We start from the raw sequence: 18107 nt of genomic DNA, 5'->3' as shown, positions 1-18107 counted from the left end.
TCCTCCAGCACAAAAGTCAGTGGCCAAAGCTATCTGTATGCAGTAGCATAACATAATCAAGAAGGTTATCCATCTTCAAAAATTGTTTCTTTGACACATTTGTTCAACCATCACATAACTCAAGCAGCTGGAGAATGAAGTGGGTATTTAATTTATTTCATAGCAAAACATACCAGTCAACTCACTAATATGAAGACACATATATCTCCGTGCGTCTGGACTGACGAAATGGGTTATAAGAAATCATATGTCCTTGTACATGTACATGAATTATGGAAAGTATACAGGAATCAATGATGTGCTTTAGACATGACAGCCTTAAAGCAGTGTATTTTGCGTTTAACGTTACGTGCAGGACTATTGTCAAGATGTACAGTCTTGAAACAAAACATGACTGGATGTGGAGAGTTCCAAAATAATTTTAATATAACATACTCAACGTCTATACGTTGCTGTTAACAACCTTAGCAAAAGCAACTAAAATATAAATAATGTTCCAGTGTTTTTGGAATACATATTTAAGTTCAACAGCTTTATATTTTCTATGTCACAATAAAAAAAAAAAAACACTAGTTGAGAGGCATGTGTGTAGACTTATAACATTAAAAACCGGGAGTATAGATAACCTGTTATGTAGCTTTGTGATTTATTTGAAACCAAACAAAAAGGTTTAAATCTACTGAAAAGTTAAGAGTTTCAAAAGTTCTTTTCCAGCTAATTTTTATCAGAATTTAAAGTCATATATGCAAAAACTACATCAGCCATATACAGGTTCGATTACTAAAAGAGTGCAAATAAAACCCTTAGTAACAACTGTCTCAGGTTGACAAAAGCTTACTTAGAACCTGTTCCCATCTAATCATTGTATATGCTTCAGTACTTTTGAATGTAAGGTAATGCCATTACGTTATAACCATGTAACCACTGAAATTTTTCTTTTTGCGAGCCCGGCATAGCCAGTGGCTTGGGCATTCAACTCGTAATCTGACAGTTGCAGGTTCGAATCCTCGTCACACTGAACATGTTCACACTTTCAGCCGTAGGGCGTTATAATGTAACGGTTAATCCCACTATCCATTGGTAAAAAGAGTAGCCCAACAGTTGGCGTAGATGGTAATGACTAGCTGCCATCCCTAAATTAGCAGTGTAAGACTAGAGGGAAAGCAACTAGTCATCACCACCCACCGCCAGCTCCTGAGCTACTCTTTTACAAACGAATAATGGGATCAACTTCTTGATGACAAGAAATCCACTTGACATAAAAATGTATCTCAGGACGGCTGGTATGGGTATTAACACTTTTATTCTTAACCTGAAGAAGATGTAGGAAGGTCCAAACGTTGTTCTCTCATTATCACGAGTCGAGTGTCTTAGCCACCTGGCCAGATGTTTTCGGTGCTGTGTGAATTTTATAATGGTAACTAATGGTTAAGAATAACATTGATCTATAGAATGGTAACAGATATTTTCTATTTGTATGTAAGTATTCTAGGTTTGTATCCTATGGGCATTTTTTTGTCCCAAGTGTTTCTTACCTCCTTCTTTCCTAGAAATTATATCGTAATACGTTTATCATGAAACTGTATCAAAACAAGGAATACAGATACAATATTTTGAAGATATGTTTTCGTGAATGGTACGATGATACTGGAAACTGATCTATAACATTAGTACATGATCACAGTGAAGTATATCGAAGATCTATGGCCACGTGGTTAGAGCGCTTGAAAACCCAGTAAAGTATAACAATAAAACCCAGATGCAGATAGTTTTACCATCCAATATATTTATACTACAGCAGCACAAAGTTTCCAAATACATCAAGGTACCAAGGTACCTGGAACGTAGGCCCAACATAAGAAGATTGTTAGGGTGCTTCACTCACAATCTAGGAGTCACGGGTTCGAATCCCCATCTCACCAGATATGCTAGCCATTTCAGCCGTGAAAGCGTTATATATGACGATCAATCTCACTCTTTGTTGGTGCAAGAGTTGACAGTGGGTGATAATGACTAGCTGTCTTCCGTCTAGCCTCACACTACTAAATTATGGATAGCTAGTGCAGATATCCCTTGTGTAACTTTGTGCGAAATTCAAAAACAAAAGAAGATTTGTGGCAAAACAGAGAAGTGTGGGCTCACATAAATAGTAGATGCACGAATCTCGTATGTGTTTTCTCAGGAGTGCAACGGTTAGGTCACAAAAAATGATTTCACACAGAAATGTTCTCTGAAAGTCACCATAAATTGTAACAGTGCAAGTAATCATATACGTGTAATAAAGAAGAACATTGTGGTTAGTTAAAGCGTCAAAAAATTCATTAAACCAAGAGCCCTTTGCTAGGCTAATTTTGTTTATTGCCATTCCATTTTTACTTTGATTTGCACTTTTAAATTTGTTTTCAAAATATCTATGACATCTAGAGCACATTGCATACTTAAAATAATCAATAAATATTCTTCAGTTATTTGTTATAACTTGTTGATTGTTTACAATGAGTATACTTTGTCTTATTCTTACTGTTACTTCCGCTTCACAGTTTGTCTTCTTTTTATAGGTTGAACAAAGACATTATAATCCAATATTTCTAGTTGCATTAACTTCAACAGGAACTATATTGTGGCTATATCTACGGTATATAAGAACACCATACATTTTCTGTCAATATTATAACACAGTATTTATGTATATTAATCAGTTATTCTGTATTTGTGTAGCTTACAGTGGAGTCGTTAACTTGATTTCGTTCCAATTGCCTTTGTTCTCTTGTAATCCTCTGGAGATATCACCTGTTCTGCCCAAGGAAGTTATAACTGTCATGTTGCACGTTGCTTATAATATGTAGACATCAGTATTCTTTAATGGTAGCTCAACTGATATCTTTATGTTACAAATGCCTTATGTTTGAATGAGAAAAACCGACCATTTTTTGTACCTTTGGACTTTTTTATTTGTGTGAGGGCCAGAGAATTTTGTCGTATTACAGCCAATGAAAAAAGGTACCAATATCAATAGCAGTTATAATAGCTGTTCATGTTCTTTCTTGGATAATAAGCATCAGTATGAAGGAAACATTGAGAAATGATGATTCTAAGAGACTCAAGAAATGGAGTGGTCTCTATAGGGCCAATGGAACGTCTTCAGTTATCAGAGAATATTTTAAAAGTTTGAAAGTGCCGTTAGTAGATGAAGTTCATCAATAGAGCACATCTCACAGACAGTGTCAGACAGCAGGCATCAAATGGTGGAGTAGGTGGGCTATGAAATATTAACGAGCTTCATCAAATACTAATGAAGCAATCATGGATTATGCAGAAGACCTAAGTCACATAGAGTTGATAAATAAACTATCAGTAACTCATTTCTCCGACATTGGAAAAAGGAACTACTATTCTGTGAGAATCAGAATCTCTGAGCATGTCTACTACACTATATTCATGACATTAGTGATATCTTGATCACATAAAGGCTGAGCAGCCATAAAAAAAGGTTCTGGCCATGATCACAGTTCCATATCAGCGAAGTAAAATAGATCACTCTGATGGACTTCAAGGGTGAATCTAAACAAGATTTCGACCATTTTCTGATACATTTCAGGTAAGTAGCAGCTTCAAATGAGTGTTCTCCAGAGTATGTTGTACAATATAGCAATTCATTAGTTTATTGACTGAATATATGATGTATTTGTTAGATCAAATGGCTGATTGGATACAACAATCACAAAGCAACACACAGATATAGATGAGGGACTTCCAATTAAAAACTACCACAATGACTTCCTTGAAACAATGGGAATGTAGCCAATACTTGGATACAGGATTTTTTAAAAGACACGATCATACAGATTTCAAAGAGAGCATGGTCATCTCCAAAAGTGATTGTTGGAGAAAAAATAAAAGTAGGTTCTGTATTTATTTTAGATGGATGAATTTGGTAAGTCATACTGATATATTTCCACTATCAAGAACAGATGAATGTCTAAATGCATTGTAAATGGCTAGAAGACTTAATATACTAAACCTGAGCAAGTCAAATTGGATGACAAGAGTATACCTATGATTGGTTTCAATACAAAAGATGACTTGAAAAAAGTTTTCATAATTCCATTTAGCCTATGTAATGTGCCTATCACAGTAGAGGGGCTAATGAAGCTTACTTTGAAGTGGTTACAGTGGAAGAAGTGCTTGGAAAATGTAAATTATATCTTGGTATTTGGTCACATACCAAGTACTCTAGTAGATGATTGTCACGGTTCATGAGATACCGGAATAGCAACTGAAGGGCCCAGATCTAATATACGTACTACTTATCATGCAGCAAGTGGAACCAGCTCACACTGAAGAATGTAGCATGGGTCCAAGTCAGCTATATCACTCATATAAGTAGTTGTGAGTGCAAGAAGGTCGGCTGTGTTATTGTTCTAACCACCAAATCATGGTTTTAGCCTGTGTTACAGCTAGTGACCCCTAATACATTGAGATTTGCCAGACATTGTAGGGCTTAAAGTCGTTACTTACATATGTGCTAGTGTGTGATAGTAGTTATCTCACTAAATTTAAATTGAGATTTTCAGTTATGTGTCTACAGGGTAAGCTTCAGCAAAGAATTGCTGGTTCTACCCTATGGAGAAAATCCTGGATGTCACTGGTCTACTCCTGGAGATAGAGCAAGGTTTCCTTATGATCATTGACTACTTCAGAAAGTGGCTTAAAGCCTACCTGATGGTCAGTATGTTGTCTCAGTTATTGGCTGACGCTTTAATGAAATACAAGCGGGCATAGTTCAAAGCAACTGAGGAGATATCAGTGAATCAGGTAAATCAGGTAGCTAACTTTAACAACCAACTTTGCTTTGAGTGCTGGGTGTGATGAATACAAAAACTTTGTTTGGTGGCTGAATAAAATAGTTGAAATAGATTTTCAAGTGTTTACTTGTACGTTTGTTAATCTCATTACACTAATAAGAACAAACACTTAGTTTATATTATGATTCCACCTACAGTGGATGTTCCAAAATCTCCACAAAAACATGTGAAATGGTTAACATATGTATTATTTAACCTGCACATCAGCAACTATAAAACGCCATCATTCAGCAAGAGGTGCGGTGAGACAAAGAAGAAACAAATGTATCAAAGTGGAGATTGTATGTATCTTTTATACTTGCCAGCAGTACAGAAACCACTGAGCTCTGGCTGGACAGGACATCATACTATGCTCTGGTAAGTTTATCCATTAACATAAGAGCTACTGCAACTGAAAGGCACAAGAGCAAACTTTGACCAGCTGCATTTGGATGTTATCCAAAAAAAATCAAAGAAGGAAACCAATGTGTCACAGGGTAACAGGAACGTTATTTTACTTTGCACCAACCCAGAACGTGTGGAGGAAATAATTGAGAGTATTTATTTTGTCATGCAAAATAAACCAGATCAGGATGCACTGGATTTAAATGGAAGAGAACTCCTACATTCAGTTTAACTGCCACCACCAACTTCCATTTGCATGTGGCTGATATTAAACTAAATCATCATGAAACTAAAATGGTAAGTTACAATATATGTAACGTCCATCAACTGTTTTCTATCTAGAGATAACAATTAGAAATGTGATACTGATGAAAAGACTGCAATATGAGGTTTTCATTAACTACAGACTTGTAAGCTATTATTTAAATACACATAGTTCTGTTATTTTTACTAATACTACTAAGAAAATGTTTGATTTTTCACAGCAGAAAGTGTAAATATTCGTGAAAAGACAAGAGTAATGGAGAAACACCACATCTGAGCAAAAAGATAGTTCTATTTTTTGTTTTTCAGTAAGTGTAGTTCAATTTCAGTTGGATTCAATAGAAATATTTATGAGCGGGGTTAGTTATAATAAATAAATAATTAAAATTCACAGACATTTGGCTAAATATCACATCAAATGGGAATATGGTGTACCTAATGTTATACATGGCTGTGGTGGAATATGTTTAATTCTTTAAATTTAAATATTGTATAAACAAGTTATTTTATGAACATTTCTAACATTGTTTCAGTGCGAGATGCAGTGAAATATACTTGAAAATGCAGAAGGTTACATTAGTATGGTGAACTTCGAAAATCACACATAGCTGGATTTAGATTTGTATGACTCCGAACACAAAATTATTGGGGACACTTCATTTGTCAAACATTTTCCAAATACAAATTTCAAACTAGATATTTGCTGCAGAAGATCTGCAATGGAAGAAGCTGGGAGTTAAACAGATGCGATATTGTACAGTAGTATATTTCTATTCATAAGGTTATTTTAACAGCTTTTTCGTGTTAAAATATTGGTTGATACATTGTGGATTGTTTGTCTGAAACTAAGCACAAAGCTATACAATGGGCTGTTTGTGCTCTGTCCACTACATGTATCGAAACCCAGTTTCTAGCGTTGTAAGTCCGCAGACATACAGCTGGGCTAATGGAGGCGACATTGTGGACCAAACACTCAGCTCCTAATCCCTGATTTAATATTCTATATTGTATCTACTTTCACACCTGTGTTTGGATCAAGTCTTATAGATGGAATATTTACAGCGCTTTTGGGTACAATGCTCACAGACATTCTCCCTTATTAGTTAATAAATAATGACAAGAGCTGATAATAAACAAAATTTTCTTTTTAATCTTAGAATCTGATAATAGACATTTATTACTTAACCCTTAGTTTAAAAATATACAGACTATACGCCTACCTTAATGGTGAGCATGAAATGAAGTTCAATGCCCCTCAACCTTTTTTTAGACCAGACAGCAGATCCTATAAAGAAGGTGGCCAATCATAGACTGGCTATTGTATATTGTATAATAACTCTGGCTAAAGTATAATACAGCTACATATGCAGTTAGCAAACATATTTCTCTAAAATGGAAGGTAGTATTGAATTCCCTCGAAGATACTCGTCTTATTCAAGCCCAAGCCTTTGTTGACGTGACATCCATTTATTAGCAATGCTAGACTATATACCTAGATTTATACTGTCACCAGAACTACAGTGATGGTAGTCGGTAGGGTCGTCAATATGGTTGCTGAGGCAACTCCTAGAACTTTTTGATGGAGGCTATTCAGCCTTTAACCGACAGTTCCAGTTATGTTATTGGAAGGGTATTAAAATAAAAGCTCCTTGGTTTATCATTATGTTCCCTATTGCCATTGGCATTTATCCTGCCTACACGTTGAATATTTCAGTGTTGAAATTAAATATTCTCATAACAATAATTATAAAGAAAATAGCGTGTGCTGTATATTCAACCAATACCTTATGTTTCAGTAATCATAATGAACTTTATATCACAAAGCCTTAACGTCAAGATAAAGTCTTTAGTTTCCATTCACATGTGACTTACTTATTGTGTTCATTACATAATTCATTAATTCATGGCATATAACATTCATGGATGACTTCATACAGTGTTTCTTCATGCATCCATCTGAGAACAAACACTTTATTTAAACATGTATATTACCATGTAGGTTTATCTTCATTACATGTCACCAATTATATTAATAATTTTCAACTCTGGCTTCAACTTAAACTACTTCATAACTATCTACAGTTATTTTCCTAAACAGCTATTTGTAGCTATCATTTAGTAAGATGCTACACTTTGTTTTGTTTCTTTCAGGTATCTTAAAATAAATAATAATTGTCTAAATTCAACTGAAGTAATATTTTTCAACTAAAATTCTCATATCACGATTAATTATTCCTGCTGTTAGAATCAACACACACTTAAACCAAACAAATTCCTCGTTACATTTAGATAAACAACATACCTTTTAAGTATGCTCGCAACAAAGATCTAGAGAAATTTATACGGGATTCTCCATCGAGCTCTTGTTACTCAGATAGGTCAGATGAGTAATTCTTGTTACTCAGATAGGTCAGAAGAGTAATTCTTGTGAAATATATCCGATGATTTTCCTTTGGAAAAAAAAAATCACTTGACTCTTCAAAAAGCAAGGGCCACAATATTTTAGCCAAATTTTCGAACTTCTAGTAATCATCTTCAGTTGTACAAACTACTGGTAGCAGACATCCAAGTTTTATAATAATCAAGATGAAATCACACATTGTAGTGTATAAAATGTATGATAAACAACACTGATATTCATGAAAGCAAGGATTGCAACTTTATTTCAGTCATCAAGTGCTTGGTCTAATCACATATGTATCACTTAAAACGTAAGTGGCAGCAGTGTTTTTTTTTATTTTAGAGCTGAGTCTCGCCTGCTGATCTAGCACTTACTAATCTGACTCATCCTGAACAGCCAGATAATTACTTTAACTTTCAGGGTTAAAATGGGATAAAACAGTGATCTGATCTTTATCTAACTCAGCTATATATTCTTTTGACTGTTGATCAAACCATTTCCCCACTGGTTTATTGTTCACATAAGCATACAGCTGATCGATATACACTACATACTTTCATGTGCTCTGTAGCTGCTGTAACTTGTATGTTAAAGGACTGACTGTTACAGTACAAGATGTGGTCATTTTTTACCAACATCTAAACACTTCCTTGCTGATTCCAACTGCTAAAGCCATACTCATTCTCCACTTTGGTACAATTGATCTTCCATTGTTTTATCATACCACCTATTCTGTTATATACTGACTTTTCCTAACTACTGAACGCAAACTTACAGACCTTAACCATTCCACATGCTCATGTGAACACTGTGGATAATCCATTTTAGATAGAAGACCACACAACATGTCTACAGAGAGCAAAAAAGTTTCCACCAAACATTAACATATTTATGTGTCATCATGATATACGGTAAGTGCTCATTCTAGTTGATTTTGTCAGATATAACAAACATAGGAAGAAGATGTTTGCCAGTCTGTATCACCTTTTTTACTAACACAGCAGACTGAGGGTTATAAGATCAGGTTCATGTCTAACACTTTTCACGACTCTGAGAATAGTTGGGTATTAAGTTTAATTCCATGATATTTAGTTCGAATGGATCTCTTCAGGTACTCCTAACTGGGCTACTCAGTGACCCGCGACCACATCAGCCATGTATTGTGCACACTTATCTATTAGTAAACCTTAGTCCATTTTGTGAAATCATTGTTGGATTTTATCTTGTTTAAGTCGACATTTTCTCTGGGTGAAATACAATGTACAGTATTCATATTAGAAATAAATGTCTTGACTCAACTACAGCTAGAAGAAATGCTATCAAACGTTATCACGAGAGTAGTTATGACCTTGATGTCATTCAGTCACTGTGTTATAGAAAGTCTGTGGAATATCATGTCTTAGAACTTCGGGGACCACTTACTGTAACACATGCTTGGGAGTTGGTAAAAATGGTACAAAACACCTTTACCCTCATATTTTGTAGATATGTGCATCTATACCAACTTCCTTAGTCTGAGTTGGATGAACTTTACCTTGCTGTACAGAAAGAAACATCACTGTAAATTTGGGTCTTTTAACTACCTTTTCCAGAACTCATGAAGCATTAATTATGGTATCCATCCAATAACAAAATCCCCTACTGTATAGTCTGTCTTTATAACAGAAATGATTTTAACTCCAGTCAGGTAGGAAATGCAGTTTGCATTTCCATGATGCGGGCTCTTGCAACAAAGTATAACAAATTTCTTGTCTTCTACTAATGCTGTTATCCAGAATTATACCAAATTTTTTGAATTTTTAAAGCAAAGCAACCATTTCAATAATTCACAATCCGCTCAAACAATTACTTTCTAGCATACAAGTAGCGTCCGCAGTGTTTTACGAGTTGAACAGTTGAAGTACTTCATTCTTAACTATGCAGTATCTGCATTCAGGAGCCATAAGCATAAGACTAGCAAATGAATTAGAAATTTTTTTATGTCAGAATTGATTATGGTGACAACTGTGTCCTTCTGTAAGTAAATCTTCCGTAACAAAGTTGGAGCATGACCTTTCCATTCATGGTTAGCTCATTTCCATTTATGAAAACAAAGTTTGTCATCAAGAAAAATCAGCTTTATTTAGTTTAAAAACAAACCATGTCATATCCTTACAGCGTACCTATAGATGATCACTTTCACTGGATGATCTGTCAAATCAAGATCATCTAATATATTGCCAAATCCAAAGACTCTTATGTTTAAAAACCTCATATTTATTCAGCATAACATGCACCGCTGCATGATCGTCCATTCTCTTTAAACATAAGTGTGGCCATAATCTCTAAATATAACTTGTATAACCTACAAAGGACACACTTTATTTTCAATATCTTTATGTGATATGCAGGCATATGATATATTTTCAAATTGTTTTAGTGATATGAAATTTAAAAAATGTGTGTTTGGTTTGTTTACAGTTTTAACATAAATACTTGGTTCAGAAAGTCGTAGAGATTGCTTTATTTTAGTTGCTTTGTTTCTTCATCATATATTGTAGAAAATGTTTATTCTTTTCGAGAAAATACTGTTGAAATTGATAGTATTAGCACTGTAAGAATCTGAAAGTGGTCAGAAATATATCAAACTAAAACAAATAAATGATAAATATATTTCCTCCACAAATTGGCTTAGTTGCTGTTAAATACAAAACTACACAATGAGAAATTTGTTCTGTGTTCACCACGGATATCGAAACTCAGTTTCTGCTGACCCAGTTGACATTCACTACATTTAATAGTAATTAGCCAGTGCTGTGAGAAAACAAAGGTCATAAGGTAATAATATCTACTGAACAAAGAAACTGAGCTTACCAGTTTAATTAATGCGCACTTTCTTGTTTAATTATACTATGAAACTATCAAATAAAGATTTACTTCAAGATGATCGTGTTTAGTGTGTGTGTTTTCTTATAGCAAAGCCACATCGGGTTATCTACTGTCGTGTTTAGTTTAACAGAAATTAATCTCAAGAGTAAAAAACTATGGAGCTTATCTGGTTTTTAGGCATGAATATGGATGGGCTGAATCCTTTACAGTATTGGTGATAAGTTACAACAATAATCAAAGAACACACAGTCTGCTTGTTATAAGGCCTAGCGCGTTAAGGCGTGCGCTTCGTAATTTGCGGGTTCGCGCCCGAATCGCGCCAAACATCCTCGCCCTCCCAGCCGTGGGGGCGTTATAATGTGACGGTCAATCCCACTTTTCGTTGGTAAAAGAGTAGCCCAAGAGTTGGCGGTGGGTGGTGATGACTAGCTGCCTTCCCTCTAGTCTTACACTGCTAAATTAGGGACGGCTAGCACAGATAGCCCTCGAGTAGCTTTGTGCGAAATTCCAAAACAAACAAACAAACCGCTTGTTATAAAATAATATATTTAAAAATCAAACATATATTTATATACAACTGTTCATTATCACAGTTGTATCCAGAAATTTAAATAATTGTCTATTTTCGTCAACAATCCATCCTGATTTGTTCACTTACTTTAGGGAACAATTTACAAAAAGAATTATTTTCTCTACTTTGTTATTAGAATACAATTTGCGATAATTTCACTTTAAAGTCACCATTAGAACTGTTAGTTACAACAGTTGTACGAAGAGCTTTAAATATCTGTCTTTTTTTCATCAAAGTGACCATAGGCTGGTTCAATTACTTTAAAACACAACTGGCAAGATAATTTTTCTTTCCTTTGCTGTTACGATAGAATCTGTGATAATCCCTTTTAAAATTTGACACTATACGCTCTTTTTTGACTAAACTCACAATCACACAGTCTAGATGTATCTCTCTCTCTCTATCAATCTAACTTTGTCTTACTAACTTCCTTGAAGTACATATTTGACGCGTGTTTATAAGTAACCCAAATGAGGGCTAGATATTTCTACACACTGTAAAATATTAAGATCGATGCTTTAATACTCCATCAAAAAATAAGAAAAACTTAAAAGGTTCTGGTAACTTGATGCAATAATTCATAAATACAATTACAACAAAGGAACTATACAGCATATGATTTGTACACAATTACCCAAAGAAACCTGAAATAATCTGTCGCTACTAAAATTAATGAAATTTAGTAATCGCCCTACAGTTGAATTTATACAGTCGTTTATATCTAACAGAATTGAATATATTCTAATAAAAGTCACTGTCTTTCCAAGCACACAAGTACTGTACCCTACATATTTTGTTTATCTAATAATAAAGACTTTACATTTATACCAAATTATCAGATTCAGAATTACTCTTCTAATCTCCAAGGCAAATCGAATCTTCTCATGTATCTAATACTTATTAGTAAATCAGTTTTTAACCTGAAAATGCCACACTTACATAAGGTCGCTTTAAGCAACACTTCCCATGGGCAGCAACACTTATTACTTAGTTCCAGAACAACAAATGAACAAAGACAACTTGAAACAGGATAAATGTTTGGTTGATCACATTATGTGAAATATGCACATACTTAAAACAAAGAACAAACTCAAAACAAATATAATAGTATACTAAGAGAAATAAATGGTACACCATAACTTCCCCTTTCATACTTACAGCCAAATTCTATCAATACCTCAGTTATAACATACATAAAATAAAATCATGTTCCCGATTACTTCAAGTTTGTTTAACTGGGAGGGGTAGGGTATTTAGTTGTTAACTGTGAGAGGTCTTTAGAGACTGCTATTCTGGCTCTGTTCACGGGTAGGCTTTTCACGAGGTGGTTCTATAATTCAAGTGAATCCACCTCTTGCTTCCCAAAGTATTAATCTTATCAATTTTATAAGTTCACCTATACAAGCTGGTAATGATTTTGTTAGATGGGCACTTGGGACTCTAGGCCCTGAGCAACTGCTCCTGTTGTTCAACCTATCTGCATGTCACTGTTGAAAACTCATTTCGTTAACAATAGGAATCTGCACGTAACTTTAAATTTTTGTTAGGGACCTTGGTATAGATTAGAATAGTTGTTAATTTAGAGTAAGTGTTCTTTGATCTGTGATTGAACTCCCAGCGGCTTAGCGGTATGGCCAAAGATTTAGCACTAAAAATCCAATTTCGATATCCATGATGGACACACCACAGATAGACTATTGTGTAGCTCTTCATTTAACAACAACCAAACTAATTTATGAATGAAATGTGTTTGTCCTTTGTATGTTTTAATTTAACTTCATTTATTGTCTTATTTACTTCAGATCTTTACAGCTTTGGACATATTCTTAGTTTTTTTTATATTACTTTAACCTTTCTGTAAGTTTATGGTTCCGTTATTCCTATTGAAACTACAATTATATAAATTTATATTAATCTTTTTATATATTTTTTTATCATGTTTTAGGTTCTTAACGCTAATTTCTAAAATAAATTTTAGTAACACTGTTATGTGCTCTCAACCTGGACGGTATATATTTTGATCACAAATCTATCGTCTGACACAAATAATAACAGAAGCTTCATTCGATATTATTACATTACTGCTGTTGCGAATATTTCAGATCAGTTGTGTAACAGCAGTTTAATATATTAAATCAGCAATGGTCCGACATGGCCAGGTAGGTTAAGGCGTTCGATCCGTAGTCTGATCGTTGTAGGTTAAAATCCCCGTCACACCAAACAAGAGGGCGTTATAATGTGATGGTCACTCCCAATATTCGTTGGTAAAAAAATAGTCCAAGGGTTGGCGGTGGGTGGTTATGAATAGTTATCTTACACTGCAAAATTAGGGACGGCTAGGGCAGATAGCCCTCGTGTAGCTTCGCGCAAAATTTAAAAATAAACAATAAACCAGCAATGTACGATAACTTTTAGTTTTTAATATTATTTGTAGATATAATTTATATATTGAGATAACTTGGGCGCAGTACATGTCTAAAAATATTTTCCAGAGTTAATTCGGGCAAACCATTTCTCGCTTTGTTTTAAATTATTTGCTGGGATTTATCGCATGTTATCGTGTATTACAATCATTTCTCACTAGATAAAATTAAAAACGCTGTTTTCCTGTCTCTTTCGGATTCATTCCAAATTATGTAAATACCAGAAAAATTATTTATATTCTTTAATGTAGTTTTATTGCATAATATATGTCAGGTATAAATACAGATATTAAAATTTATTTATCTAATGCGTTTTACTCAAAAACAGATCACAAAATAATTAATATCATTAATGTATAAGTATGGGCTTTCAAAAATCAAAATAAAAAAACAAATATTTCAGTTCAATACGAAAAAACAAAAAAACAAAAACCTGAAACAGAAAGGGTTAAAGCTCAAACCAACCATATATCTAAGCTCCTTCTAAATTTTTGTTACTTTATAACAGGAGGCTTGAAATTTACAACGGTATTGACAAAAATTTTCATGCAAAGTATAAAATCAACTTGATATACTTTGACTGAAGCTTATTTATTAGTACTACTATTACTTGTCCATTGTTGAATGCGTGTTATGTTATATGAGTAGGTCATAATGTCTTTGAAAATACTGCACATCATACGAAATATTGGGCATGAAATTAGACATTCTTCATCCACGGTAAGTGATAGATAGTGGTGTGAATAAGTTTGAAATTTAATTTGGTTTTTTTTAAATTGTATCGATTTTCTCAACAAGAGAGTAAATCAAGTAGTGCGTGTGTGTGTTGCGGAAAACCATTTGGTAACGGAATACAACTTAATATAAAGGACATATCAGTGAAATTTGTTAGAAGTATTTTAATTCCTATTATACTTTTCCAGAATCGTTTTCAGTAAAATTGAAACTTTACTCAGATAAACCTACGTTTACTAGTTTAAATACATAATTGTGTTTTTTTTAATAAAGCAGCATAAGTAATTTTGTGAGTGACATGTCATTTCATAATTTATAAAAGATCTTTTAACTTTTTATTTTTAAGTTTTACCGTTTTCGTGTGAATAATACAATTACTTTATATTGTTATAGACGATATTTATATGATGTTGCAGATACAAGGAAGAGAAATATTTCCAGAAAGTAGCATTTTATGGCAATGAAACTGAGCAGTTTGTTAATATTGCAATATATCACAAGATTTCCTTACCAATGTGCTTAGGATTTATTTTACACCCTCTAAACATTATGAGTACTTCTGAAGTAAAAGAAGAGACATGCTGTAGTGATTATCAGCAATATAAATTTAATAAATTATTTTTATCACTAATTTTGTTTTAACAAAATGTGTGGAATTCCCCTAATGAGTAATTTTTGTTAGTTTGTTTTTTGAACAATGTGCACAAATATAAATTTGTCTTGGTCATTCCATACTCTAATTTAACTTTTTAAAAATTAAAGCCAGCCCTTACTATTCATATAGTTATCAAGCTTTCTCTTAAGCTCATTTAAAACCCCTGGGGAAACATTTGATCAAGGAGCCTTATTGTTTTTTAAACTTTCCTTTTTTTTTAACCATCTCAGAATTAATGCAGTCATCATGTTTTATCTCATTTCCATTTATCAATTGTTCAAGATGTGGAATACTGCTTAAATCGTCATTTGTAAAAACCAAAGAAAAAAGCAAAACTTAATAACTTGCCTTCATTTATTGTCTCTCAACGGTCCTACCCCATTCTAATATTTTGTTTACCCTTAGTGTATGTAAATAAACAAGTTCATACATTAAGAACCTCTTATTCTTAACTGGATTTCTGTGGCTTTTGTTTTTTCTTTATTTAATACCAGAGCTAGCTAAGACCCAGAGCTGATAATTTTTTACTTGCATTATTCTAGATGCATTAATATTTCTCAGTAAAAAAAGAAATTAAAAAATGTATTTCAAGATAAAACTGCTTCTAGTATTGTGAGGATTGCTGCTCAAAATAAAACTTTCTAGTATTGTGAGGATTGCTGCTCATTTAATTTCTGGTCTCCACTCTACTTTTTCCACAAAACTAGATGCAACAAACCAAAATTCAAAAAGAATACAATGAACTGTATTGTTTTATATGGTGTTGAAAATCTCTGCAAATAGTTAAGAATATCCCCTTTGAAGCATACCATGCGAAAATATAACATAAGGACATTGAAGGATGCACATCTTGTCCTTCAAGGCAGTCACTGCACAGCCATATTATTTATTTTTCAGGAAATTACCAGTTACCCTCTTAAACTCTTGTAAAGTGCCAGTATCCATTACTTCTAACTACAACTTATTACACAAATTAATCACCCCAAAAATAATACAATCTTAACTTGATCTTTGTCCAGAAAACAGCTTAAGAGATCTTTAATGTACGTCCAAAAGATAGCCTGTCCATCTTGGAATTATCCTAGTAGCAAGGTTTCCACCTGCTCTATATATTTTACAGACTATTTCTTTTTTTATTTAATTGTAAGATGCAGTGATCTGTATCATGTCAGAAAAGAATGCAAGTTGTTTCTTATTTTGCCTGAAGTGTATTGTTTTTTTTTTTTTAATTGAATTAGTAATAAATAATTATAAAACATCATTATGGCAGTATGTTGATTATTTGGAAAGTTAGAATAATCACAGACATTAATAATTGGTGGCAGTTGTTTTGATTAATTGAATATTTTATGTGAAGCTAATTGATGTAATAATTGCTCATAGGATATAAATAACATTGATTAATCCTTTTAATAACCTAACCATAATAGTGAATCCAAGTTTGCTTTTACAATATATTTTATTAAATGTCTTTGAAAAGCTTCTTTTACGAGATCCACCTTCTGCTGTAAAAATAGTGTAAGACCAACTAACATATAATAAAATATATTGTAAAAGCGAACTTGGGTTTTAAATGAGGTCAAAATCAAATATGCAAGTTTCTTTCATCTTTGATAAGTGACCTCATTTAAAACCCTAAGAATATTTCTACTTGTCATCAAATATTTAATGTCTACGTGATTCTAGTTAATTCCATTATTTGTTATGGAATTCTAAGGGTTGGTAATATTGCTAATGTATACTCCTGTAAGAACAGAAGATAAAAATAACCTTTAAAAGCTCAACTATCTCACAGTTTTTAACAGTGCTCGAGTTGTGTAAAGTTAAGTGAAGCTTAGTTTCACAACCCCTATAAAGTGCAGGGTTTGGGGGTTGCCAGAATCTCTTATTTAAATTATTTGATTTAAATTATTCCAAACTTTGGAATAGATGACAATCAGATGGGGCAAGGTCTGGAAAATAAAGAGGATGTAGAAGCTTTTTCCAGTCTAGCTCTTCAATCTTTGCAGATGTGATCCTTGCTGTATGGGCGTATGCATTATCCTGGTGTAACACATGTTATGTGCTTTACAATTGATCGAAGCAGGCCTCTTTTCTTACAGTGCAACATTCAAGCACTCTAACTGTTGACAATAGAAGTCTGATGTAATTGTTACATTGCATGGCAGCAACTCAAAGTATATCACTCCAACAATATTCCAAACACTTGACAAGATTTTCCTAGGGTGGAGGCTCATTTTGGGCTGTGCTTTAGCCAGTGTACCTGCACTGAACCATTGTCTGTGGCACATAGTTTTTATAAAATATCCATTTTTCATCTTCAGTCACTAACCTGCCTAAAAAAGGTGAGTTACATCAAACTCATTTAAATTTACTGCCTCCACAACATCTGAAGGCAACACATTCCATTGGTTAACAACCCCATTTGAAAAATAAAATTATCTCAGTTGAAGATGGCTTCTATCTTGCCTGATATGTGGCATCTAGTTTTTGGGTGACCTTCTAGGATGTTCCACATTCAATCCTCTGGGTTTGCTTCCAGTTTTTGCTTGGTGGTTCCTTGCCATTGACTGCTGCATAAAAGTTTTTCATCCTTGCAGTGACTGGTCATGCCCCAGCAGTTTAAATACCCTTCAGTAACACCAAGTCTCCTTTTTACAAAAGTCAGGGGCATAGAATAATTGATCCACAAGCCATTTGTCATGTCTGAGTAATTAAAGAAATGGTGGTTATACCTATCATGAGTGGTGTTTTTTTCCTGTCCTGTATTTGCCTTACAATGACTTGAGCAGCTCCTAAGATAATCCATATGCTGGAAAAGTCCTTTTTTGGCTTAGCAATGTAAGGGTACATAAAGTTCAGGCTTCACCTTTTCCTGTTGTTATAAGAATTGATGTAGTCAATTTCTCTTGTGTAACAATTCCAGTCTGTCCAGCAATGA

General features: G+C 33.7%; 1 protein-coding gene across 1 annotated transcript in view; it reads left to right on the top strand.

Moving 5' to 3' along the window:
- Window positions 1–14197: 14197 nt before the first annotated feature.
- The window catches only part of LOC143225077 (protein FMC1 homolog), a 59863-nt gene continuing 55953 nt past the window's right edge, over window positions 14198–18107 (top strand). Inside the window, exon 1 of the mRNA XM_076453797.1 lies at window positions 14198–14496. Coding sequence (XP_076309912.1) covers window positions 14431–14496 — 66 coding nt within the window. The 5' untranslated portion in view covers window positions 14198–14430. The remainder of the gene's footprint in view (window positions 14497–18107) is intronic.

Source organism: Tachypleus tridentatus, chromosome 9 (genome assembly GCF_004210375.1).
Source record: "Tachypleus tridentatus isolate NWPU-2018 chromosome 9, ASM421037v1, whole genome shotgun sequence".
NCBI lineage: Eukaryota > Metazoa > Arthropoda > Merostomata > Xiphosura > Limulidae > Tachypleus > Tachypleus tridentatus.
Note: the sequence above shows the minus strand (reverse complement) of the source record. Positions and strands in the feature narration are given on the sequence as shown.